This window comes from Odontesthes bonariensis, chromosome 1, assembly GCF_027942865.1.
Source record: "Odontesthes bonariensis isolate fOdoBon6 chromosome 1, fOdoBon6.hap1, whole genome shotgun sequence".
Classification (NCBI taxonomy): domain Eukaryota; kingdom Metazoa; phylum Chordata; class Actinopteri; order Atheriniformes; family Atherinopsidae; genus Odontesthes; species Odontesthes bonariensis.
This window is the reverse complement of record NC_134506.1, coordinates 38794095-38820991: the sequence shown is the minus strand read 5'-3', so window position 1 is coordinate 38820991 and position 26897 is coordinate 38794095. Positions and strand designations below refer to the sequence as shown.

Here is a 26897-nt window from a genome sequence, read left to right as displayed (position 1 = left end):
GTTGTCCCTTGCACCAGTGAAGACATTCCAAAATGGCGACGAAATACATGTGTCACTTCCTTTCACCTCCTAACATACCACTTCTGTCTCTCATACAGAGACAACACAGAGATAAGGGATCAACAACAGAATTACCAAAATTGTGAAATCTCTCCTAAAAGTTGGCCAACAACTCTTTATCATACTTATTGTTCACCTGTACTCCATCATTCAGTGGTGCATGTCATCAGTAAAACAGTGTAAAAATGAATGTGTACTAAAATCACAGATATAGCAGTGAGTTTTAAAATAAACTCAGTTCTACATTTCAGTCACAAAATTAGCTGCCAATTTGACATTATCACTGGAGTTTGATCCAGACAGTAGGAGCAATACAGTGTTTATTAAATGGATGTTTGTGTGTATGAATGCGTGCAAATGACACCAGCATAATAATGACAGAACACCAGTTAATCTGCATTAAAAATGTTTAAATTAAGAATAGTTCACAACTAAAAAAAATTCAAAACAAAGAGAAATTTCACATACTACACACTGAATCAATACAATGTAATATCTATAATTACAGATTCATAGTTATTATTCATATATGGCATATCTGTACACTCTTTGTATCGCCCCCACTGCAGTACATCTTTCAGCTCTTGAGGAGATAATTCCTATAAAAGTATGTTTTTATCTTTTGATGCAAACACGATGGCTTTTTTAACAACAGCGGATGAACGTTTTCTTTTTTAAGGACAAGGTGTGAGAACTGTAGGTGAGATGGCTAAATAGAAAATGACATTTCCTTTCATCAGCTCATCTTCTCTTTTACAGACATTTTACCTTCTGGTAAATATCCATCAGATAAATCATTCTGTTAGAAATCCGTGTTAGTGATACACGATGGCGGTAGTTTTTCACTGCAGAACCACTGTGCTGTACCCATGCTGAATATGCAGAATTCTCTGTGTGTTGTGCACATTCACCGTCTTGGTGCCATCTCCATGCTTTCTTTTTAAGTTAAGAGAACAATAGCCTTGAATTAAACAGCGTGGATACAGCTCAGCACACTGAATGTAGCGGAATAAAGAGCAAATCACAGCAAAACATTCCTGCATCTTCATCTGCATTCAAACTCTTTAAAAGTAACACATACTCAACGGCAATCCCTATAAATCCTGTGATGATACTCACTGAGGGGGGTTACAACGATTTGATGAAAAAGAGGCACTACTAGTGAAGATCTGAAGACACCAGAGTTTTGTCTTTGCTCTCTTGTTAGCACCTTTATCTTCTATACCAAGAATCAGTCTCATTAAATTATCACTGCTACAAAGAGAGCATTAAAATATTTCTGATGTGAAAACTGATGAACTGTTCTCTAAAACAGCTTGTGAAGGAGATTCTGTACATCAGACCTCATCCTCTACCACTACGCAGCCCAACATATGTTTTCCCACCCTCATTTAACATCTTTGTGACTGATTTAACATTTAGCTAGACCACACAATATAGAAGCAAAGTGTGTCTGGGATTACACTTGGCACATGGTGGGGGCTGTTTAGCCTTCATTGCACTGCAGTGCCAGCAGAAGCAGCTGAAACGTTTGAGAAGAATAAGCCACACTTCTTTTTTTTTTAGCATGGAAAAGTACTGCACATTGCACTTCAGGAGTTTTATAGTGATTCAAGATTAAATCCTTTTATTCTACCACAACTTGTCTACATCTACTATAACTGTGATACCTGGTAGCATGGGAAGTGTGACGCTGGATGTAGAAATTGGCTCGATCAATTAAACCACTTTTAAATTAGTTTCAGACTAACCAGCTAGCATCTATATGATGGATCATCTCAGATGAATGGCAGTCACCTCACAGGGGTGTATTGTAGCACAAACCTAAGCAGTTCTTGTTTTTCTGCCCTGCATTTTGCGGTGTGCACAGCCCATACTGCTGTCAAACAGTACAATCCACCCCAAAATTAGAAAGACACCTTTATCTGGATTCAAAGCTGTTTCTTAAAGTGTCCAAATATGTGGATATCACCTTTAAATCCTGTGTGCTAAAACATGTGTATTTCGCTTGTATGCATCTTTAGTGTGAGGATGTTATCTTTGTAAATATACATCTCCTTCATGCTCAGAGTAGGTATCTAAAGTCAAAGTAAATTCAACAGTTGTTCATTTTCCCAAACCTTTGCTGACGTTTTTCTTCACTCAGATACAAGTACCAGATAAAGCAATCCAGTATACCTTCAGTGTTGCAACTGCCGAAATAATGCCACAAGCTAAGTAGAGTTGCCAAGGTTCCAGACACGTCTGTAATCACAACCTTTGCTTTTTTGCATATATTTTCCTTCTAAAATCTCTCCTCCTTTGGCTCATTTTCCTTCTTGCTGCACAAAGCTTTCACAAAAGGGTCCAACACTCCTGTCTTCGCTTGTTTGTCAAATGTGTTAGTTTTTGTCTTTTAAATTGAATTACGCCTGTCCTTCATGCAACATTATGTTATGATACAGTGTACTTTACAGGGCTGGGGTTAAAGGCAGGGTTATTCGAGATAGATGTCCTCTGTTGGGCACGAGAACTCCACAAACTCTTTGTAGTACAACTGGAAGGCTTTCCTGAAATAAACAAAGGCACAAAGTGAGATCATTGTTCAACCTTATCCATAGTAACTACTTGGTATACAATACACAATTTTTCTCCTAAACAAAAGCCAACTTTGAAATATAGTTGACATGCCAGATTTGGCTGTAAAAAACAACTTCTGAGAGTCAATAATCCAGCCAGCAGTGAGGTGTGTTAAAGTCATAACGTCGTAATTCCTTTGTCAACATACAAAAGAACCTTTTGAAATGCCTGTTTCCATGAGATGATCCATCAACAGAAGCAAACACAGCACATCAACAGTAGGAGCAAGCTACAAATGCAGATGGGCAAACTGTAGAAAACACCAACAAATACAACAATTTAAGCGACTTCATGTAGCTATTGCAACAACTAGTGTGTTTCAGTCATGTCCAACACTTCATGACCAACTTACCCTATAGACTCTGCCAGAGGTTTTGTGGAGTTTTCAGACACGAACACATGGCAGGCAAATCTCTGGTCTGCTGGGTGCTTAGTAATAAAACCAAAATACCTGTAGAGAAAAAAAGAGGTCACTCAGAACGACAAGCACAACACTTTAATTCTCTCTGTCACATAATAATTATATCTGCAGTTTTGCTTTGCTTTATCTTTGCTTCATCTTCTCCATGACACCTTGTGGATATTTTTGGATATTTTGGATCTCTGCAGCTGGAAAATAGGAGAAAGTAAAAGCTGTTTGCTTTCTGATTTACTTACTTGGTGTTCTTGGGATGATAGCCGCAGAAGGAGACGTTTTTTAACTGGAAGAAGTGGCTGCACTCGTTACTCTGTCAACAAAATGCAGAAAGCAGGGGCAGAGTAAATATCTCATATTTACATTGAGAGGAATTGTTTAGACATAAATCTCGATTATTTTTTATCATCGAGATTATATTTTCAAGTTTTGTCAATACCTTTGGTTTAAGGGAGTTCCAGTAAGCATTTTTGACAACTATTACTATATCTACCTGTTGATTTTAAGATGATAACTACTAAAACTATACTGGTGGCCATCTGCTCGCTCAAGTTGTTCTCTATACTACATATGCTGCTGGAGTTTAGAACTCTTCAGACTTACAGTCTACAGTTGTGCTCAAATATTTTCTTCTGTTTCTACTTCAAATTATATGTTTCTAATTTCACATTTGGTGTAATCTGAGTCTTACTCTGTCACAGGCATAGTAGTCCTCTTGGACTTCAAGCTTGATGCCTTTGACACTGATCTCCAGGATGCAGGAGGATGGTGGGTTGTACTTCACAGTCATCCTTCTGTTGGTGGCGATCTGGAAAACAAATATTCAAGATTATTACTAACATGCAAAAAGCTCAAAACTCTTAAAAAAAATAGCTTTAAACTATAATACAGTTTGTGTATATCAAGATCCATCCATCCTTTTTCTATACCTGCTTAATCAAACTCGTCGTTTCGGGGGCTGGAGCCTATCTCAGCTGTCATCGGGCAGCCCGTGTATAACTAGGTGATAACATTAAATACTACATTATGTCTTCTGCTAAATCTTTCAGCGAAATATGTTGTTTATGTTCTTATTCGTGTGGCATCTGTTTGTCCTTTTGCATAAAAAAGTTCTACACAGCCAAACATACATGTCATCACAAATGTGCACAACATTTGGGGATTCTACCTTCTGCATAGCTGCACACAGAACATCATTTCCCTTGTGGTAGGGTACTTGAACCGATCCCAGGAACTTCAGGCGGTATCTGTCCATCCATTCACTGCTCTTCACTGGAATAAGAAGATGGAAAAATAAGTTATAAGAGTCAAAACAAGAATTAATAGCCAAAAGCGACAAACAACATGACAGTATATAGTAGTTATTTGTTGAAGCACTTAAACTAAAGTGAGATTTGAGTGGCTATTTAAAAGACACAATGGGGTTAACAATACATTTGATTTTAAATTTTTACCCTAATTTTTAAAACATTTTTTATTTATACCCCTTACACCTTATTACGCAAAGGACTTTCAGCATGGCCCTTCAGGTTCTCGTTACTCCACACATCACTGATCAGGGCATATCCTTACTTGGACCGGGGGACATACGAGCCCTCTCAGGCTCTGACACCCACAAAAATGACCAACTGTGTTTGTGAGAAAGCACAAAAATACCAGAGCTACTGCTTCAGGGAACTAAGCCTAGAAACTCTAGATCTATGTGGTGTCGATCTGAAAGTTATTCCTACTGCAAAAACCCTCTCGACTTCCTCAACCTTTGCCAGATTGCCAAATTGAAAAGAACGAATGCACTTAAACATATACTCAGAAAATTGTCATTTATTTCTACCACAAAAAGTGATAAAAGCATTAACAACCTAAATAAAACAGTAAACAGGTCTTCTAGGAGTACTCCAGGACTTTACTTTACAAAAAAGTAATTTTTTTTTAGACGTAGCGGCATATTTCTATATTTTAGCGTTTTAAATACTTTATAGGGACAAACAAATATGGAGTTGGTCTGCAGCGTAACCCAAGGAAGATTCTTATTTGTGCCACTTACATGTTCTAATTGTTAATATAATATTTATGTCTTTGACACTTTTTGACGCTTTTATCCAAAGTGACTTACAAATGAGGGTATAACATTACAGCCTACATCAAAGCTAATAATAAGCTACAGAGAAGGAAAACCACTAGCCAGGCTCTCTCAGAGGTGACAGTGTAGAGAAAGATAGATAGATCTGCAGGCACAGAGGGAAGTATAGAAAGAGAAAGTGCATTAGATGGAGTAGGGAAGTACAGGGTGAGTGCTAGGATAGGAGATGCTCTCTGAAGAGCTGGGTCTTCAAGAGTTTTTTGAAGATATTCAGGGAAGTCGCTGTTCTGGTAGCGGTCGGTAGCTCATTCCACCATCGTGGAATGACACATGATAAGAATCTGGATTATTCTGAGCGTGGTGTAGGCACTGCTAGACGACAATAATTTGATGACCGGAGTGACCGAGTTGTGTCATAAGCCTTTGCAAGAGCATTCAAGTAGATGGGAGCCGTTCCATTAAGCACTTTGCAGGCTAACATCAGTGACTTGAATTTGATGCGGGCGGCTATGGGTAGTCAGTGGAGTTCAACGAACAGACGAGTGACGTGTGCTCTTTTAGGCTGGTTGAAGACCATCTCCAGAAGTTTCACAGCACAGGTTGGGATACCAGTTAGGAGGGCACTGCAGCAGTCAAGGCGGGAGATGACCATAGACTGCACCAGGAGCTGGGTGGCGTGTTGGGTGAGGTACGGCCTGATCTTTCTTATGTTTAGCAATGCAAAGGGGCATGATCGAGCAACGGAGGCGGCATGATCTTTAAAGGTCACAAGAGATAGACCTCTGCCAGGGTGCAACAAAGCATGAGATAGGGATTCAGTTTGGATGCAGATGCTGTGGCGTATAGTTGGTTTGGCTGGGAAGACAAGCAGTTCAGTTTTAGAGAGGTTTAGTTGGAGGTGATGGGCTTTCATCCATGTCGATACGTCAGAGAGACAGTCTGAGATTTGTGCTGAGACCGTGTGGTCGTCAGGTGGGAATGACTGATAGAGCTGGGTATCGTCAGCATAGCAGAGGTATGAGAAGGCATGGGATCGGATGATCTGGCCCCGTGAGATGGTGTATATGGCAATGAGAAGAGGTTCCAGTACTGAACTTTGGGGGACCCCTGTGGCGAGGTGGTGCGCTGCAGAAGTGTGATCAAGCCAAGATACCTTGAATGACCGACCAGTAAGGTACGATTTGAACCAGGAGTGTCCTCTCCCTGTGATAGCCATGAGTATGGACAAGAGGATACCGTGGTTGACAGTGTCAAATGCAGCAGGATAAGTACTGAGGACTTGGCTGTCGCTCAGACTTCTTTTAAGGTGGAGTGGCCACTTTTAAACCCAGATTGGTTTGGGTCAAGGAGGTTGTTTTGTGAGAGGTAATCTGTGACATGCTTAAAGACCGCCCTTTCAATGGACTGTTGAGTAAAGTCTTGCTCAAGGAAATGTCTTGATCTGAAATCTTGTGGGAAGGGAGTTGTTGCAAGAGAGCCGAGTTGTAAATATGTGTGAGAACAGAGAGACACAAACCCCATGGAGCAATATTAGAGAGCCTCCCTATTTGCTACATAACATCTGTAAAACTCCGTACATGGTGCCTTGCACACTTTCGTGTTTGCTGTGAACATTTTGACAGGGATGACTACTCCCAGGAAAATAATCATATTACTGTGGAGAAATACATCTCCAAGAGCAGGGAGACCGGCTGTAGAGAGTGTGGTTTTAATTTAATTGGCTGCAGAAAAGTTCTTTTTGACGATCTGGTACCAGCACACACAAAAGGATGGCGGGATCATGAGAAAAACAAGCAGTTTTCCTCCTTGGATTCTGCAAATCATGTGTTTCACATACATTAAGCAAAATTCTTCACAAAAAATAAGAAAGATTAACAAACACTTATATTACTGCTATATACACTTTTATAATTTGAACAGGAAGAAAACTTAAGGCTCCTTAACTAACATTTTCAAACCTCTACAAAACCCTGGAAGTGTCAGTACCTTTATAGCTCTCAGTGTCCTTGGTCACCTCGACAGCATAGTAGGCAGGAAAGATTCCTCGAGCACCGGTTCGCATGTTGTAACCCTCATACCAGTAATCCTCTCCTTGGACCTCCACCAACAATGGGTCATCCACCTCCAACTCCAGCTCATCATCGTGTCGAGGGACAAACCTGTTGAGTCATATGTTGGGAGTTGTTTATGAGTCAGAAATTAAAAGTAGTTATCCTCTAGAATCTAGAAGATTATAAATTCTATCAATATCACATCTTCATACTCATCTCTCAAAACAATTCACCAGTGTTTGCTTTCAATAGAAAACAATCTTTTATTCAGACAGAACATTACAGGTGAGGTAATAAGAGAAATGGACTCACAAATCAGTCCAGAACTCACTCAAGAATTCAACTTTTGGTTCTAAAGTCCAACAGAAAGTATTAATCGATATAATCTGGCTTATTGTCCTGGTGCTGTCCATTCATATGTGTTACTGAAACACACTGTAACCTTTCTTCTGCTTTCAGCTATGCATGGATAATATCCCACAACATCATAAGATCCTGTTCTCATGACTGCCCTGCTCCCACATGCATCTAACAGCCTGAGGTCTTCGGTAGCAGTTGGAAGTCCTCACAGCCAACTGGAGTGTGGCTGTTACCAAGGAAACGGGAGGAAAAAATGAAAGGGTTCAAGATGGATACAAAGACTGCATTTAAGTGGTATGCAAAGTTCAGAATTAATGGTGTTCGGGTGCAACAGTATTGCTAAAAAAAGAACAAAAAAGTCTGATGCAGCAATAAGATTAATCTACTAGAGAAAGCTTAAGAATGCTTTAAGCTTTAAGCCTTAAATCAGTGTTTCAACTGTAAAAAGCCATCTTTCCACAAACTGTATTTAATGGCCTGGGAAACAAAAAGGCATTAACAGGAACAGTAAGTCATTGCATAGCAAACTGAGGAAAATCTGCAATACCATTGCTGAGTAATCTGACAACGACACGAATGTCATAGAATAATGCTGAAGTGTCTTTCTGCTTTAATAGGGATGCTGCTAAAACGCACCCCAAATGCTAAAACTCCATACCCACCAAATAAAAAAACAACAACAACAGAATTTATGTTTTCAAACTTAAATATATAAACAAACAAACCAAAACCTGCATTTCAGACAGTCTTTGCAATGTGTTGCACATGCTCAAGTATGAAAATAGGATTTATACTGTAAATAAGCTCCAGTTCTGTGGTTTGAGTGTGGATGGAGGGATCGTGGGGGTGTAGTTCTTCACCTGTATACGGCTCTGTGGGTCTGATCCTTCTCCTCTCCATTTATGACACAGGAGTACAAGCCAAAGGACTCTGCACCTTCAGTACCACAAAAGAGAACAAAAGATGGGAAAAACTGAAATAAAAAAGATAAACAGCACTAAATGTCAGCTTCTGTATCAGGTTGGCAAAAAGATTAATGAAGTTGAATTCAAATTACAACAAATTCAAACAATTAAGGCATAGCTGGTTTACTTAAAAGCACAATGGCACTCTTTAGGTCCCATTAATCATGCTTTAGTTATATGTGAAATAGATGAGCATTGCGCATTTCTACCAACATTCCCATGAGATCTCCGACTCCCCTCTGCAACACGCAGACAAACTGCTGGTGTTTCTAACAAGTCTGGAAAATACGGGAAAGACACTAAAGAGAACAGCCAGAATTACAGTAAACATGACTTCCATTCCAGGATCTGCAAACTGCTCATTCGCCATGTCTTTTATATAAATACTCATGCTTTAAAAACACAATACACAGCATGATATGGATTAGTGTTTGAATTATGCCACTTCCTGTAGTTTTCCTGAGCTACGATCTCTCAAATAAAGGTATGTCAATGTGCCATCAAAGGACTCTCCTCTCCTTACTGTCTATCAGCACAAGCTCTTGCTTGTTGTATGTGACCACACCCAATGAGATATTAAAGTTACCAGAGGGTCTCTAATTTTGGTGACTGACTGATCTTTGAAACTGACATTAACCCAAACTAGTTTCTTAAATCTGAAAAGTTTGAATGTCTGAGGGTTGTTTTAAAGGGGATCCTGCTGATTCTGCATACTTATTTTACAGACTTTGAGTACCAATATGGATTTTTACATACATTCAATAAGGCATATGTGTGCCCTCGCTTTTCCTCTGCTACTCTTCACCACTTCCGATCTTCTTCACTGTCCACTACTCTTTGAGCCAATGAATATGCTGCTTGTCCTTTTCAATCTAATTTCTTTTTTTACCTCTCTCTCACTCCCAAGACTCACTCCCAAATGACCGGCCTCCACCCCAGCTCCACCTCTTTCTGATCCCCAGGAAGCCTCATTGGAAGTCTGTCATTTCCCAACTCTGTACTCTACCACCAGCATCTAGGCTTTGGGAGTCCTGTCCCGTCCTTTTTCTCCATCAAGTCATGCGCTACAATGATACTAAATCAGAGTCTAATCAACAAAAAAATAGCAATCCACTTTTCTGTACATCAATACATGTTGCACCATACTTTCAATTGATCTCTGTAGCTCACTCCACACCTCTGCTTGAAGCTATTACCTCCAGATTGCATTCATTACCACTCCAACAATAAACCCTATTCCATGTCAGCAGTGCATTTGTGGGTGATGAATAGAATAAAGAAGGTTACTCATGGTTCTGCTTCATCCGTGTTTGCATATTTACAACATATACTGCATAACTAAATTCCCATTACCAGACTGAAATGGCTCAAATCTATTTTTTTTCTATTGATGCGACTTATCTTTTCATGAATGTATGAACACAAAAATTGATGATCAATTGTTATTTTCATATCCGATTAGTGTAACTTCAGTATGTGGTACTAGGTTTATATGTGGTATGATGCTGGATATGATGCTCATATCCGATTCCATACGGCCTTTTGCTTGCACACATGCGCTCAGCATTGCAGGACTACCGCAACCTTCAGGACTACCACTACTAAAATCCGATTTACCCAAACTCCTCAGTATTATAACTTTAAGCAACTAAAACATGCACAGTAGTGCTAATATTTACATGGTTCATCAAGGTGGAAATGAAGAAAAATATTAAGAAATCTACTTGCTGCTTGTGTCATTGCCTCTTTTTCTCCTCAGTACTTCCAAATACCATCTCCAGAACTGCAAATGCCAAGAGAAAGACTTAATTTACGGGTCTTTGAATGTGGAGAGGAGAGGGTGAGAAGGCAACTCTTAGAAACTGCAAGCTGTTTTTGGCTCAGCGTCCTTGCATTCAGCAGGCTCTTTGAATGTCCAGCTGGGTTTGTGCCCTGAATGCGGTGCAGAATGTTGATAACAACATCAAAAAGGCAGCAAATATCCAGCTTTTATTGACCAGCGTTAAGAGCAGAAATGACCTTGCAATAAAATTCAAATAATGCTCTCGAAAGTATATAAAAAAAATGATACATTATTGCACAAGTCATCATTGGTTCCTCCATTCTTAGCTTTAAGATGAATCTAAGCCCATTGTTAACCTTCAGAATCTCAAAATATTAAAGTTAAAGCAGCCATGTAGATGATTATTTACGCCGCATGAGCAAATTCTAATCCCTGAATATCTCTGTGGCTCTGGCGAGAACACCATCGGCAGTATTCACTGTGGTGGTATTGTAGTTAAAATTTACAACATTTACTTCCTGGCTGTTACATGCATGATGTCAAGTTGAATTTATTGTCATAAATTCAAAAACTTCTCCTCAAAAAATAGAATCAAGTTTCAGAAACGTTCTAAATGAGTAAAAAAGAAAATACTTTAAAGCCAGCTGTAAAAAATGTATAATGAAGCTTCTCTATAAGCAAACCAGAGTGTCTTTGCATCCTTTGTCAAATGAAAGTCCCAACTAAGACCAAACACTTTGCAGCCCAATCACTTAGTTGAATTTTTTCTTTCGCCGCTGATTACAAACTTTGAAGGATTTTATTTCAGTGTGTAATGACGTGTTGTCATGGAAGAGACTTACTGGAGGAGCGAGAGCGACCATTCAGGAAGACGTTAAGGAACTTCTTGGAGAAGTGCAGGTCTGCCTCAGGCGTGGAGTCCTCAGAGAGACAAGCTGTGGCCTCCCTCCGTACTCCTCCTAACCGAGCGCCGTGCTCCTCGTCCTCATCCTCTTCTTCATACTCCTCCCCAATGGCTGACTCGTACGGCGAGGAGACACAGTTGTCGTAGACAGTTGCTGAGTCGCTGTCATCGCTGTAGCCTTGGTAACACTGTCTGAGACTGACAAGTTCGAGCTGAGCGTGCTCGTCCACCACTAGTGTGTATTTGACCGAGTCGTATGATAGGCCGCTGGCCTCTGAGCTCATGGAAGTCCTGAGTGGGACAGGTTTGCTGCCACCCCCGTCTCCCTTCCGCCCCCCCTTTACCATCCTTCTGTCCATTATTATTCTGTCCACATCCTCATCCTCCCCACAGAGGCTTTCATCCGTGGCATCCACATACTCTACAGATGAACCGGCTCTCAGCATGGCCCCTGCCCCTGTCCCCGACCCCTTCAGGCTGAGGTCTAGCACAAGGGATGAGCAACCTGAGACGGCCATGCTTGGTGGTGTGATGAGAGACTCCACGCAAGAAGCATACGAAGGTGGGGGCACATAAACTTCGTCCTCTTCATAGATTGAGGGGTTGGTCCGGTCTGGAAGAGGCTGATAAGGAGGTGGTCCTTCTGTATCAGAGCTTATGGACATGCGGCCTTGCTCAGTCTGCTGGGAGAGGAAAGGCCGGTCCTGCACATTGGGGAGTTCCAGAGGGTCAGCAGAACGCTGCACAGGAGTCAGATAAATCTCCTCTGTGGGCTCTAAACGAACATCCGTGTGGTAACGAATCCTCTCCCTGTGGTGCCCACTGCCATCCGCCTTACCGGTCGGGTACAGAGGAGCTGGTGTATAGTTCTGGGGTGGTGGGGGTGCTGGAGGCTTCTCCTGTTGCTTCGAGCGTGTCACAGTCCCTGCACATGAGCTGTGCGAATGGCCCGAGGTCTGGCTGTGTCTGCAGGGGGCGTCAGTCGAAGTTCCGCGGTCTTTGGTATGCGCTCCACCACCGTGCACCTTGTCCTCGTCGCTCAAACAGCTGTGCTCACGTGGAGGGGTGAGGTCACCTACAGGAGGAGCGGAGGCGAGCAGGACCATGCAGGCAGCAACACAAACAAACATACAGACACAGAAGCACAAGCAAAGGCCAGACACACACACAGCAGAGTAAATGTACATGATGCAGATGTGGCCAGCACAGAAAGATGACAGACAGGAAGACGAACATGACGGCAAATGCACAGATCCATAAAGTAAAGCACAAAAGAGGAAGAGAGACAAGTAGAAATGGTTAGGTAACGTCAGGATTACACAGTTAAATCCCTATTACTCATCCAAATTCAGAGTGCAGTCAGGATGAGGTGACGGCCGAGTTATGTCATGCGTTGCATCATAATCCATTGCTGGAAAAGCAAGCCATCATATTATTTTTTAGAGTTCTTACACATCTCCCTTTTCAATAAGCTGCACTTTTCCGGACTTAAAATGCCCAGATTTAACAGTTGATTATTCCATTTTTAACATCTGAGGGGATGTTCTTGTAGATGTTTTATAAAATGGTTCTAAAAACTAATGGTGAACAAGTATGCTTTATTTTGACCTTGTATGCATTTTTGTTGCCAAATGTATGCTAGAAGATTAAAGCTCTACATGTTTGAGTTTGCACATTCTCCCTGTGCATATGTGGCTTCTCTCTAGCTTCCTCCCACCATCCAAAAACCGCCTCTTTCCCAGTGGCAGCTGGGATAGACTCCAGCCACCTGTGACCAGGAATTGGATTAAGCGGGTGGTTGCTGTAGCTCAAACAAATCAATATTGGCCAAACCATTGCACAGCATTTCATTTAAGATGCAATGGTAAAACAATGGGCACCATGGAAAAGCAGCAACATCTCTGAACCCTAAATTAACCCAACATGCATGTTTTTGGATGGAAGGCAGAAAACTAACTGGTGCTACATATTCTCCTGTGACCTCCCCTCAACATAAAGAATGTACAGTATTATATTTTGGTTCCGCCACAAGTCACTTCAATAAGTAAGAACCTAAAAAAAATAAATATTCACATCTTCATTGTGTCTGATCAGTCTTATTAAGTCAGGGTGTCCACACAATCCCCAAATACTCAACTATAAAGCTTTTGATCAGATCAGGCTCATTCTGACCCACCTCTCCTACACAGTTTGTGGGTCTGGTAGTCTGCTCCAACCATTATGATATAAACATTTGGTTCACCATGTAAACATGGATATTCAGCCAGTACTACATAGCTGCCATGCAAGGTAGTACTGTGAATATGCAAGTTGCTGCCATCTGGAGAAACCTGGGCTCAGCGTCTTGTCCAAAGGTTTTCAAAATTGTAGTTAATTCAAGAGGAGACACAATGGTGTCTAATTGATATGTACAATATATCTATAATCTCTCCTTTTTATATAAAATACTATAAAAGTTTTAAGTATAAACAAGCACCCTGCTCGTTTAATCAATTCATTTGATTTTATCTTTTAGAAAATAGAATAGGGAAAGTAGTCTGGAAACACGTGTTTTTTTCATACTTTCTTCTTTTATTCGTATCCAGGCCTGGAAAATACCAAAAATAATTCCATACTTTTCCATACTTCTCCAGACTGCATGGGATGTATTTTACTGTGAATGATGCCGTTCTTGTATTCTCTCATATTCAGGGATTCCTTGTGGAGATGAACATTTTCTCTACTATACCATACATATCTGAGATTTAAATGTACGGTTAGAAGAAACAAATCTAACTTGAAATAAGTCTTTAGTTCTTGTAAGGGCATTCTATGTCATTGGTCATTTGTGTAAATTGTACATTGTTTTCTCCCAGTACACCTTTTTTCAATTTAATTCCCCAAACTCAAAAACAATAGCGGATACAGGTGCTGAACAAATGTTAGCCTCATACCTTTTTACATAATTCTGAATCTCAGATATCACCTGACAAAATAACTGCAAAGCTACCATTCACAACTAAAAGAGATCAAAAGAAAGACCTGCCTAAAACAGCTAACTCTTGCTTTGCGTTTTACTTTATCTTAATGAAGTGGTACAAATAGAAGGCTAGCAATGGTGTCACAATTTCAGAGCAAATTAAGTATCAGAAAACACTAACTGATTAGTTTTAAAAAAAAAGTAGAGATAAGTAATAATTCACTTTTGCCAAATGTTGACGGTGAAGTCAGTTGTGTCTCACATGGGGCTCTGAAAAGAGTCGCAGCAATGTGCTATGACAGCACCCTGCCAGCTACTATCCACAACACATTGCATTCCTTCTGCTAGCTCCCTTCCCCTCATTCCCTAATCCAAGCCACAACCCTGTTCCTAAAGACCAGAGATACACACAGCCTGCCAAACTGAATGTGAATCACAGCAGTATTTTGCAACTATGTCAGCCGCACAACGATGACCAATATCAGGAACTACATTCTGGCTTGTAAAACACAGTTATCATCAACTCAACCTGAAAATTCAGACAGTCAAAGCTAAAATGTATCTGGTGTGAGAGAAAAGCTCACCTGTTTTAAGAGGTGACGATGAGCCCGAAACCTTATCCTGCCAGCTGTATTTTTTCCCAAATGAGTTGTTGTTTAATGTATCCTGAAAAAAATAGGAAGTGGTCAAGAGGAGGGGGGGAACAGGGGAAGATCAGGGAGAAGTTTAGTTCCTGAATTCTGGATCCTAACAAAAAACAGACAAATGTGTGTGTGTCTCTCTCTCTCTCTCTCACTCACACACACACACACACACACACACAAAAACCTTTTATTCTGATGAATGAGCAGGGTTTTCTTTTGTCTGTGCTCCGTGGTGTGCATTTAAAGGGACCAGACCTTTTATGCAAGCTGCTGGGAGTGCTCACTCACACTCGCAGTCCCTTTAACCTCATTTGGTGTGGTTGGTCATGATCATGATATCATAATCATGGAGCTTAGGCAGTTCTTTACTGTCTTCGAGCTTATTAAAATGTCAGTGTAGGAACCATTTGAATAGTTTATGTTTATCATTTATTGTCTTTAAATATTATTATTTACAAATTCCATTTTTTTACATTCAGAACTTAATTTGTTTCTCTACATCTAATATCATTCCTGTTTTGAGTATGTATGAGTAAGAGTGAGCGAATGAGTGAGTGTGAATGAAATAGTACGCCCCCTACAGGCAAAGGGGGAAATACACCGACAGGTATACAGGTGTGCCATCCGGATGCCAATGGGAGGGTTCGGTGATGCGCACACCATCAAAGACTGTGGCAAAGAGAGGAAGCATGAATGGACATTGGAATCTAGAACTTTAGAAACTTAGAAAGCCACTTGAACCCTTGAAGTGTGTAATTTATGTTATTTCAGTTATTAAACCACAATCAACTTTATTTTCGACTCCTCAACTGTTTTGCACGAGTCAGCGATCATCACACCGAACCCCAGGAATTGTCAAACAAACAAAGGTCAATGGGACACCAAAATAACACCAAGGTTTTGACAATCAGTTTATTGGAATAATGAGATAAAAAGTTCAAACATTTTGTGGACCAAAAATTTGCACCACAAAGTTACAGAGTTATCAAGCAGTGATGTATAAGTGTGGAATATGGTGTGGTCAGTACATTTCTGAACACACCCAACCACATCCAGTGTGAGCTTGGTGTAAAGCGATTCTTTGTTTATGTACCTTACGATTACAACTTTTTAAATGAGTCACATTTAAAAGGAAATAATCGTAAGTGGGTTATTCATAATCATCAAATAAAAGAAACAGCAAACTGTGCCACATTGTAATGCAATGGTGTGAAACATAAAATACACTTCTAAGGTTTTAAGTATCATGACACAATAAAAAAACCACCTGGTCCTTACCAGGTCTTAAAATCAAGTAAATACAAGCTCAAATCAACATTGACATTTGACCCCATTTCATTATCTTCAAAATAAACAGTGTGTGAAACCTACCTGTCAAACAAAATGGTCAATCTAACTGCCATTTCAGAGCACCTGTCTGTACCCAAAACCTTATGTGGCTCAGTGATTCAGTACAACAGGAAAAGTTGATGTTTTGATTTCAACACTTTGGAGGACAACAGGAACTCCTATGACGACAATGTGTCCCAAATAAGATCAAATCTTCCTCCTCGCTCGACCCACCACACATGACTCACTTCCCATCCACACGCACCAGGCGACTACCAGACTGAGCTGTTGCCGTGGTAACGAGTGAATCAGCAGGTGGGAAAATATTTCACCGTAGTGACAAGCAGATTGTTGCTCAGAGCAGTTACTCAGATATATTTAAATATTCTGTGTGTGTGTTAATAACCATGGTGTGCATGGACATGACTCTGATAACACATGACCTTATATAGACATAAAAAAAGTCGAGTGTTGTCATATCTGATAATAAACTGGAGTTACTTGGTGCAGTGTTTTCTTCAACGAAAAGATGTCTTAAGAGTATGAAACTCAGCTGTGATGGCAGTTCTTTTCTTGTCTAACCTCAGCTTCAACCAATGAACATTGCCAATTTGGATTTTCCTTAAGCAGCATATATAAAAATGGAGGTGAAAGATAAACATAGAATAAGATTCGAAACCCCTCATCTCTTAATATGCATTCCATACATTTCCATTAAGAAGGTAAATCACCCAGCAAATAATAAGCAAATAAAAGCATATGCGCACTTATAAGTTAGCGCCTACGAAGTATGGACACAATCATTCATGCAACTTAATCTGTTTTATTTGGAATGTCTGAAGAAGACTTTATGAGAACTTTTAGACATGTACAAATCATTATTTTCCCTCTTTATTTAGCATTTTTCTCAACCCCTCATCTGTTGCTGGAATGCACTATCCATATTGTCGTCCATGTTGTCCTCAGTTCTGAGGTTACATGTAGGAAAATGCATGGGTGTGTTAATGGCCGGGGGCTCCCCTAAGAAGGTTTCAAACAGTTTCAATGCAGGTTTATGTTATAATCACTCTTCACTTTCCAAAAAGGCAGCTATTACAAAAAAAGTAATGGCTACAATGACAGTCAGCTATTGGTTAAGTTGTTTATCAAATATAACTTGTCACACCATGGGACTCTTGTTTTTAGTTTTATGTTTAGGTTATGTTTTTTGTGTTCAGTTCATGTCCAGGTTTTGAGTTTTAGGTTTTGCCATTAGTCCATTCCCCTCACCTGTTCATTCCCCACCAGCTGCACCCACTCACTCAATCACTAACTTTGTTACTCATGCCCTGTTTGTTTAACCCAGCCTTGCCATCGGTCTCACCTGTTTTTCCCCCATGTTCCTCGTTCCTCACCAAGTTGAGTATTTATTTATTTCTAAGCCATGCCAAGTTCTTTATTAATTTTGCCTCCGGCTCAGCCGCGCCTTCGGTTTGATTTATTGTTTTGTTAAATAAACCCAGTTCTCCTTTATAAGTCTGCATCCGTGTCCTACCTTCACCTTCCCTACACCATCCTGACAAAACTGAGATATAGTTACAGTAAAAACCGATGATGTGAAAAGAAGGATTTTTTATTTTTTATTTTTTTTTAATAAATTAGGCTAGATAAACTGTCGTGTTTATTATGTATTAACCATTGTCACGTCCATGGGGTTGTCTCCTTGTTTTTAGTTTTATGTTGTGTCATGTCTTGGTTTTTGAGTTCATGTTTTGTTTTAGTCTTGCCATTGTTTTTCCCCTCAGTCCCCATGTTCTGATCATTAGTTCACTCACGTCACCTGTATTCATTGTCCACAGCTGCACTCCCTCTCAGTTCACTATTTAGTTTCCAGGCTTTCTGTTTGTGATTTCTTTCATCCGTGTCCTGCCAACCCGCACCTTGACACTGGTTTCATGTGGGTTATGCGTACGATAAGATACTGGATTGTCAACTCTTGCTTGTTTGTCTGGTCTATTAGATTTGAAAATACCTACTTGAAAAGAAGCGTATATATCTAGCAGATGACAAACTAAAACACATGTACCTCAAAGTGATGAGCATTTCTTAGCAAGACGAGTCAGTCTCCGATTAAGACATTTGAATCCCTTCTGACCTGGAGTCTGTCTATTCAGTCACTTTACCAGAGCAGATTCAGAGGAGACATGTGACAAAGTGCCACAAGATTCATGTACAGTTGTGGATCAAACAATCTTGCTCTAGCCCTAATTAGTTAACTGCTTTTATTCAACTACCGAACGCTTGCTTGCTGCCAGTTGATGCAGAGCTAAATGTGAATTTTGCATTTTTACAGATCCACTGACCTGGAAACAGTGCAAGCCAGCGTGCCATATCTCTCTATCTCTTTACAGCAATCATTGTGAGAAAATCTGCCTGGACATGTTCAGGAATCAACTATGTCACTGTTTGAACCGTTGTAGCTTCTCAATTTTAAATGTACTGCAGAAAATAAGGCATATCAGATTATCTTTGTGACACCTCATTCACATTTGATTTATCTATCTGTATCAGGGTATGACCGTATGAATAGCAGAGCTGGGGCCCACTTATGTGATAAATGTTTCACATTTTGAAGCCAATTTACCATACACTTGATTCTCTAAAAATTAAATAATTCTTGGCTTCACTCTTTTCACCATCTCAGAAAGTAATCAGAAAAATATCGGGACACGAGCCTACCTAGGGAGACAAAAACAACAATAAACTGAAAATGAGGCAGGTAAAAATGAAAAAGTCTATTGTCTTTTCAATCCAAATATATCATGTTGGACACAGATAGAAGATCTTCTGAATATATTCATTTTGTTATCATACGTAAAGGGATAGTTCGCCTCTTTTGACATGAAGCCGGACTACCTTCGTCAACACGAAAACGAGGCCGGAACTCAGCTCACAGGACGCAGCGGGAGGTAAGTCAAATTTAATAAATGATATTGCTAATATGGAATGTCATACAGCTTCATGTCAAAAGAGGCAAACTATCCCTTTAATGCCCATGCTCTACGAATCTACTTTGTACTTCAGTTGATTTAATCTTATTGAAACATACTGGAACTCTCTATTGTGGCCTTGCCTACCAGTAGCTAGGTAGCTGTAGATGTTCCTGGTTCATCACATGGTGTAAAATGAACCACCAATCACTAACGATCATTTCAAAGACTATTTGCCCATTATTCACTATATACATGAACATTATTGATATAGTTTTACCAAAATTAAAGATTTATAAAACGTGTTAATTAAAACGGTGGTCATTCGGTTAGCTTAGGGGTTTTCAGCCTGAGAGAAAATTTGATAACGGCATGAAAGAAACACTAAAACAATAATTATAAATACGACAAGCTAAAGCAGAAGCAATAAAGTAAAAAATACGCATTTTATACCAGTAATTGCTAAGCAGATGTGGTTTGCTTCTTAATGTCTTCACAGTTTGTCTGCAGATATTCATCACGGACATCTTCACACATTTTACACCAACAATCTATATCTGTTTTTTTTGTTTCTTCTCGCATTTGCTGGTTAAGATGACAGAACAATAACCTGGGTAATGAGAGACAGGAAGACCCAAAAGTAAAAAAAGAAATGTTTGAATATCGTCGTTAGTTCTACAATCTAGTTCATCACCTGTTTCTTCCCAGCTTCCTACGCACTTATTTGTTTTCTAAATTGTCTTTTTTTCCCATCTGTCTAGGTACCTAACTTACTGCACTTACTCTAGCACTAGTTATGCTCTTAGCTGTTTGGTTTTGGAAAGAAATGCACTTACGATTTCTTGTGACCTGAAGTTCTTTTGCCTACCGATGTTGAACACACTTATTGTAAGTAGTTTTGGATAGAAGCGTCTGCAAAATGACTGTAATGTAATATAGTTCTGACAGCTAAAACAACACACACGAATCGACAAAGGGACACAAGAAAGGACAACAAGCTTATTTATAGCTCCTGGAAACCAGACAAAGATCAAAGCACACAAATATAGCTTCGTTGGTTGATCATACTGACAACCAGCATTGTGAGAGAGTGCATGAGTGTCAGAGTGATGGGAAAACTCATCATCGCATTTATCAATGTCTATGTCGCAAAGCAAAAGTACCACTATACAACCATTTACATTTCAATTCAACCTGAAAGTATCACAGGATAATTTTACTAATTTTAAATGAACAGAAATGGGTATGAAATGTTTAAATGTGCCTTAAAATTATTGAATGCATTCCATTTAATTAAATCTTAATGCACTGAGTATTGAATATTTCAATAATATTCCCTTAAGGGGTGATGAAAGTAAGATTACCGTTTTAGTTTGACTGTAGTCTGACTGAATGGCTTCTCTCAATCTAATATTCATATAGTTTTGAGTATTAAAACAACTATAAGTAATATGAAAGTGATAAACTAACATAGAATTATTCTCAACTATTTTATCTCATGGTTTAGATTAGATGGCACATGTATGGCTCGATTCACTTACTACTTACAATTACTGATCTCTGCAACAATACATAGAAATTTTGAGCTAACAAGGTCTAATAAATCCACTTTATATCACCTGCCCAGCAAAAAGGACAATTAGCAACCGTGTGGCTGAAAGGGGAACATCCCAGGAGCTAAAGAGTCCAATCACAATGGTAATCGCCTCGCGTAGTGGGTATATGTGACCAAACTTTTGACTCATTGTACCTTTATAGTGTCTTTTTAAGCCTTTGCTGGGCTGTATGAAGCTCTTTACTCTATATTTCTCATTCAAACACACACTCACACACCAATGGTAGAGCTGTTAAGTGCTAGCCATCCATTGAAAACAACTGGGGGGTCATTGTCTTGCTCAAGGAAACTTTGACACATTGATGTGCTGGGGATTGAACCCTTGCATCCCCAATTGGCAGACAGCCGTTTTCACTGATCTCAGCAAAGCACCTGTGTTAACAGAAACAGGATGGCTTTGGGGCCTGAACATCATCACACTTTAAAACTGATCTCCAAAACATTGCATGTTTGTAGACACAAATATATTCAGAAAGGAGAGAATGCTTCAGGGTGTTCTTCCACAGAACCGACACAAACATGTTTTCATGCATACCTACTCTACATTGTCTCACCCACATGTTTGTATATCTACCAGTCCAAGAACCCTTTAAAACACTCCACATTATGCAGCATGTAACCCTAAGCCTAAACTGAAGCTTAAAAATGAACCTAACATTTACATTTTGAACATGAACCTAACATATCTTCCCTTTTGAGACTGGTTCTCACAAAGTGGGACACACACATAGTGGACACACACACGCACACAGTCACGAGCTTGAGCAGCATCCAAGCACAAACAGAGACGGGCACCAAGGGAGTAGAAAAATGTGTCTTAACAATTGAAGCCCTTGTTCAATCCAGAAAACACATCCTTTCAGAGAAACAATTGTCGTAAATTCAGCCGTCATGTCAAGCAGGATGTTCATTCCTATTGCGATTTCAAAATGTCATTTTTGCAAGTGAGGAGAAACCCAAAGAGATATAATCTTATTCACTGAGGCAATCTTATCAATATTCAGCTATATGCCCGGACTCTGTGTATACATATATGTGTGTGTGTAGATAAGGTTAATTCAGCCTCTACCTGCGTGCGTGGCACAATTGGAAAGAGGTTAAGGGTCGTGGGTCTCTTGGGTCGGTAAGTATCCATGGTAACAGGTGCTGCGGGGTCCTTGGTGACTGGTGGGATTGCGATGGCAGACGCCTTCGAGGACTCTTTATCACTGAGGTAACCGTCAGCACCGTCGATAAGGTCCAAATGCAGCATCTCTGCCTGAAGCTGGCTGACTGCTCCCAGTTCCGCCCTCCCCGATATGCCATTGGTTCCTCGCTTCACACGGCCCTGCAGGGATGGGAGCGAGCACGCCATCAGTCAAAGCAGGGAAGGAGAAAGCCAGACAGACACAGAGAGTGTGTGTGTGTGTGTGTGCATGGGATGAGGAGATTGAGCCGGCCAATTAGAAGCGGCTCTGTCTCCAGCAACAACACTGTCACTGCTAACAGTTGGCTGCTTAAAGAAGAAAACAGACAGACTATTTATGGGATTCGCTTCTCTACATGATAGTATTTACCTGGACTAATAAAGTGAGAATCATAGCTCCCTCTGCTCTGATTCTCAGGTTTCACTGTCTTGGCTTTTTAACTCAGTTTCTTTCTGTTGGAGGACTCTCACCTTTCCTGATAATAAAATTGCCTTAACATTATTATTTTTTTGCGGAGTCAGATATTTTTTCATTCATGTTAACCAGTTTACTTAACCAATCAGTAATGACAGACGTAGTATCAGCAGCAGGGGTTTGTTGCTAGGAGCAGTAAACCAAATGTTCATCATGTTAGACTAGTTGTTGTAAGTGTGTTTATCTTATCAATGTGTACTGCCATTTCAATCCTAAATATGTTGGTCCTTCTGACTTTGAACTCCAAATCTCTTTAGTAAAGAAAACTACAGCCACTAAATGACCTCATCATAGCCACTAATAGACCAGGGTGTCCATCTGTCAACTCACACTATGAGGAAATGGCCCTTTTTTGTTTTTCCCTCCCCATGTATTCAGTAAAAGATCTACAGAGAAGTTATGTTCTTCATGCATTAATGGTTGCTTAACTGCACGAATCCTACTGACTTCAGCATTCCCCTGGCTTTTACTCTGCCAGCATTTCATCTCATTTATGACATTTAACACTCTCTAAAACAAATGCAATCCTAAACATGCTCTCATTTTTCCAACTTTGGGATCCTGTTAATTCAACACATTCACCCAACAAAATGCTAAGAAGTGCAATAATAAATTGTCGGGATATTTAGACAAAAACTCTGCAGAGTTCTTGTTTTTTTTTTTTTTTGTTTTAAGTATAGTGATGAGACTCACTTTGATTGTCTTGGACATTTCACCCTCCAAAACAAAAGAATCAACACGCATGAGCATCATGCAGTAGCTCAAAGAGCAAAGAGCTAGTAAAGTCTACCTCACTTACCATCACTATTGCTGCAGTTGCACAAATGCCAAATCCTTTGGCCGGCTTTGACATCAACACCAGAGTCACAATAATAAGCCTATTATAGTCCAACTCTCTTTTTACTTTACAAGTTCTGGATAACATTACGGTTACAGAGCACAAATAAAATCTGCAATGTGCACAAGCCTTCACAACCACAACTGATGCATACTGTGAGATTAAATTAAAACGAATGAAGAAAAAACAATGGTTACAGTCACTTGGAAGCAGAAGCATATCAATATGAAGCATTAATATTGCATCTAAAACCCATGAAGGCGTGACTGTACTTAAAACATAAATATATCTACGACAATATCAACATATAAACAGTTTATGATAATATAATGTGAAATTCATGTATATTTTAAGAAAATCTTTATTCTTCTTGTACCAGTCCTAATCAAGAAAAAGGAGGAGAAAATCCATGATAGGAAATCTACAAAGTCAACAAAAGCAGAAGCTTAGTGGTTATCAACATATGTGTGTGCAGCCGCAGAAAGAAAGCTAACTCAGAGTGGAGGTTAATCCACTTCTATTGGCTAAGTGTTGCCTTCAAGCCCATTTGTATGCAGTGAGACACACATCCCAGATATCTAAGGGTCTTTCTTTCTCTGAAGAAAGAAGGAAGCCTGTGTGTATGACAGAAGGAGTTAAGAGTTATTTGCTCCTGTTATAAACTGGTGTCATTATCTTTCTTTTTTGATGATGTTTATGTATGAAGGTAGGCATTTTGTATCAATGCATTAAGCTATGTGTTTACTATGAAGATAAAATACTTGAATGAATACACGGAAAAAAAAAAATACATATGTAGAACTGCCATGATCTTGGATTTTACCAAATTCAAAATGTCAATCCCTCTGAGGTCATTTAGCAACTTCTTTTCAATTTTTTATAATTTTTTCCAAACATTCTTCTATCCATCCATCTGTTGTCTATCCCATCATCCAACTGTCTGCTTAAATTCCATCCATCATCCAACCATTAATTTACCACCATTTATCATCAGAAATCCATCTGTCTATCCATCCATCCACCTGTCTATTAATTTGTCTATCAATCTTGCTTTCATCTGTTCAGTTATCCGTCTGTCCTGCTCATCTTGTTTATCAGTCATCCATCCATATATCTGTCACATCTAATCATTCCATCCCTCAAACCCTCTATCCTAAATGTACCCTTAAGTAACTCCCCTATGTGATGAGCTGAGATTATTCCGTCACTCTTTCTTTGTTCTGCTGTATTTTCAGTTCCGCCACCACAAACTCCGGTCCGTGTTCCTAATCGCAGTCATCCTCCCACCTTTAAGTTTCTCCTTTTGTCTCCCCTCTGCTCCTCTGTTCACCTTTTCACTCACTAAGGAAATCAATACCTGTTATTGCAGTGGCCTCCTCTGTCACACACACAGCAACAAATTATGGCAGGCCCCTTTAAGAGAGCCCTGCCCCCTGTTGCTAGGAGACAAGGGGCTCAGTGACGAAGAAGATGCTGCTGCCCTGAAGATGCTGTGACGCTCGAGTCTCTTCCAATCAGAGCAGTCTAAACAGGGAAAATGTAGCCAACGGGCCAAAGAGAACACCACAAGAGAAGATTGAAACTCTGTAAACACTCCAAACCTGCTGCTGAGCTATAGAGACATGTCTAAAAATATCAAATTTAATAATGTGGTGTAAATTGGTGAGGCTGTGAAATCTCAATCATATACACAAACAATTTAGAATAAACTTTTTTTTGTTCAAAATCAGCATCCAATCAGTCATCTAAATTCAGAATGAAAACATGTTATATGTGTTAAACAATAGTTGATTGAAACATGTGGAAAGGCCCAGAACTGTGTTTCTTTTTAAATAGATTTTCTGAACAGAATGTTTATTGCAGGTCTAAAAATCACAATACCATGATGAGTGGGATTGAGCGAGTAAAAGCTGACCCCACTCCTAGTTCTCAAACGTCATAAATAGGCCTATTATATGATGCAGTAGCCTCAGACCAGCGACTAGCTAGCTAACTGTTCTGCCTTCATCACAGAAATAGGTCTTCCTGGATGCCAAGACTTGCTAAATTTAGGCTGCGTTAAACTGATGAGGAATAATGAGAATAAGAAAAACTTGATTAATTCTGTGAATAGCTAAGCAAAAATGCTGTACCATCGTGGACCTCGCAACACGCCAGCTCAGAGGCCAGTCTCAGTGTCTCAGCTCTGGGAATCTCATTAATGCTGCTCGGTGGACTGAAGAGCCAAGCTAACCATCTTGTACTACAGTTGCTACGGACTGTATGTGTATGTAATGGAGTTACACGCTGTGGATTAATGTTGTGAAGAGCATTATTAGCATGTAAAGAAGCAGCAAGAAACACTGAAAAAATATTGATACCCTGATACTAATATTTTTACATGTTGAGAGGACACAGCCCCAACTGAATGCCAGCTAAATCTGTTGTGTCGGTGTTTGCAAGCATTTTTGTATAGTGTTGTTTAAAATGAATAAATATATAAATGCTTTTTTTTTTTCAATTTATTTAATTCAAATCTTTCAGTGACTCTGAGAAAATCCCAAATCATACAACCAGGCTTAGTTTTACTGCTAATCAAACCGATCAGTCTCAGTATTACGAGTATTGGCATTTTTGAAAATAAAAAAAAATCGAAAATGATTTAATTAAATTATTTTGTGATCTAAATAGGACCCTAGATAGAAAGGGCTTCTCCTGTGTCCATCTTTGTTGATGAAGCAGCTTCCTCTCCACTGTTGACATGTGCGGAGGAGATGACGAGGGCAGTATCTATGGGGGTCGTGTGTGTGTGTGCACAAACAGTGCATGTATTTTCAGCTTTGACACGTGCGGTGGGTGAGAGAAACACTGTTGCCATGGAAATAGATCTCCTTTCCTCTAGTCAGCAATGTCATAATTATGCTTTGAAGAGTATGACTATGTTTAAATAGTCATAAATGTGTTTGCAAAATGTGTACCGTACATAAGAAATACCTGTAAATTCAATCATAGGATTCTGTCACAAAGTTAATAAGATCATTTTCAGAAAAAATACCCAAAACAAAGGTTTACATACAATGATGTATATTTCAATTTGATATATTCTGGTTTTAAAAACTGTTATAAACCACAGGACTACATAGTGGATAAATAAGCAGAAAACAGCTTCAAAATGCAAGATGATGATAATACAAAGAGACTTTTTAGTTAACATGGAGACAGTGGCTTATTTTCAATCCTTCCCTTAAGTGAAGTGACAACAGAGGACACTCTATAGATGGAATAGAAAGCTTCGATCCTTCTCCCATATTAAATCTGTGCATGTCAGTTATGGGCTTGGCATAACTGCTTGGTGCTATTTCTCTCTCCCTTCGTATCACTGCGTGCTGTGCAAACCGTGCAGACCGAAGTGCAGACCGATCAGTAAACACTGTAACAGGTGCAGCTGTCGCTAGGTGGCTGAACGCATTGACATGAAGGGAGGTAAAATAGGGGCAAGCGATTGTGAGGTCTGACTTTTTCTGGATGTACGATTTTGTGAAGCAAATGTATTACTCTTTTGTACGCATATTGTTTTGAAGAGCAAAACGCTTTATTTTCGGGACCTTAGGCAACTAGCCGGACTACCTTTGTCAACGCCAAAACGAGGCTAGAACTCGGCTCACA

At 39.7% G+C, this 26897-nt stretch overlaps 1 protein-coding gene across 2 annotated transcripts in view; it reads right to left on the bottom strand.

The window, feature by feature from the left end:
* Window positions 1-449: 449 nt before the first annotated feature.
* Window positions 450-26897, bottom strand: part of mapk8ip1b (mitogen-activated protein kinase 8 interacting protein 1b) — a 55136-nt gene continuing 28688 nt past the window's right edge. For both annotated transcript variants that reach the window (XM_075466693.1, XM_075466685.1), the window contains exons 3-12: window positions 21823-22080; window positions 14781-14862; window positions 11176-12312; window positions 8446-8521; window positions 7161-7333; window positions 4263-4366; window positions 3786-3902; window positions 3337-3407; window positions 3032-3130; window positions 450-2609 (exon numbers count right to left, since the gene is read on the bottom strand). In XM_075466693.1, the coding sequence (XP_075322808.1) occupies window positions 2537-2609; window positions 3032-3130; window positions 3337-3407; window positions 3786-3902; window positions 4263-4366; window positions 7161-7333; window positions 8446-8521; window positions 11176-12312; window positions 14781-14862; window positions 21823-22080 (2190 nt within the window). In that variant the 3' untranslated portion in view covers window positions 450-2536. The remainder of the gene's footprint in view (window positions 2610-3031; window positions 3131-3336; window positions 3408-3785; window positions 3903-4262; window positions 4367-7160; window positions 7334-8445; window positions 8522-11175; window positions 12313-14780; window positions 14863-21822; window positions 22081-26897) is intronic.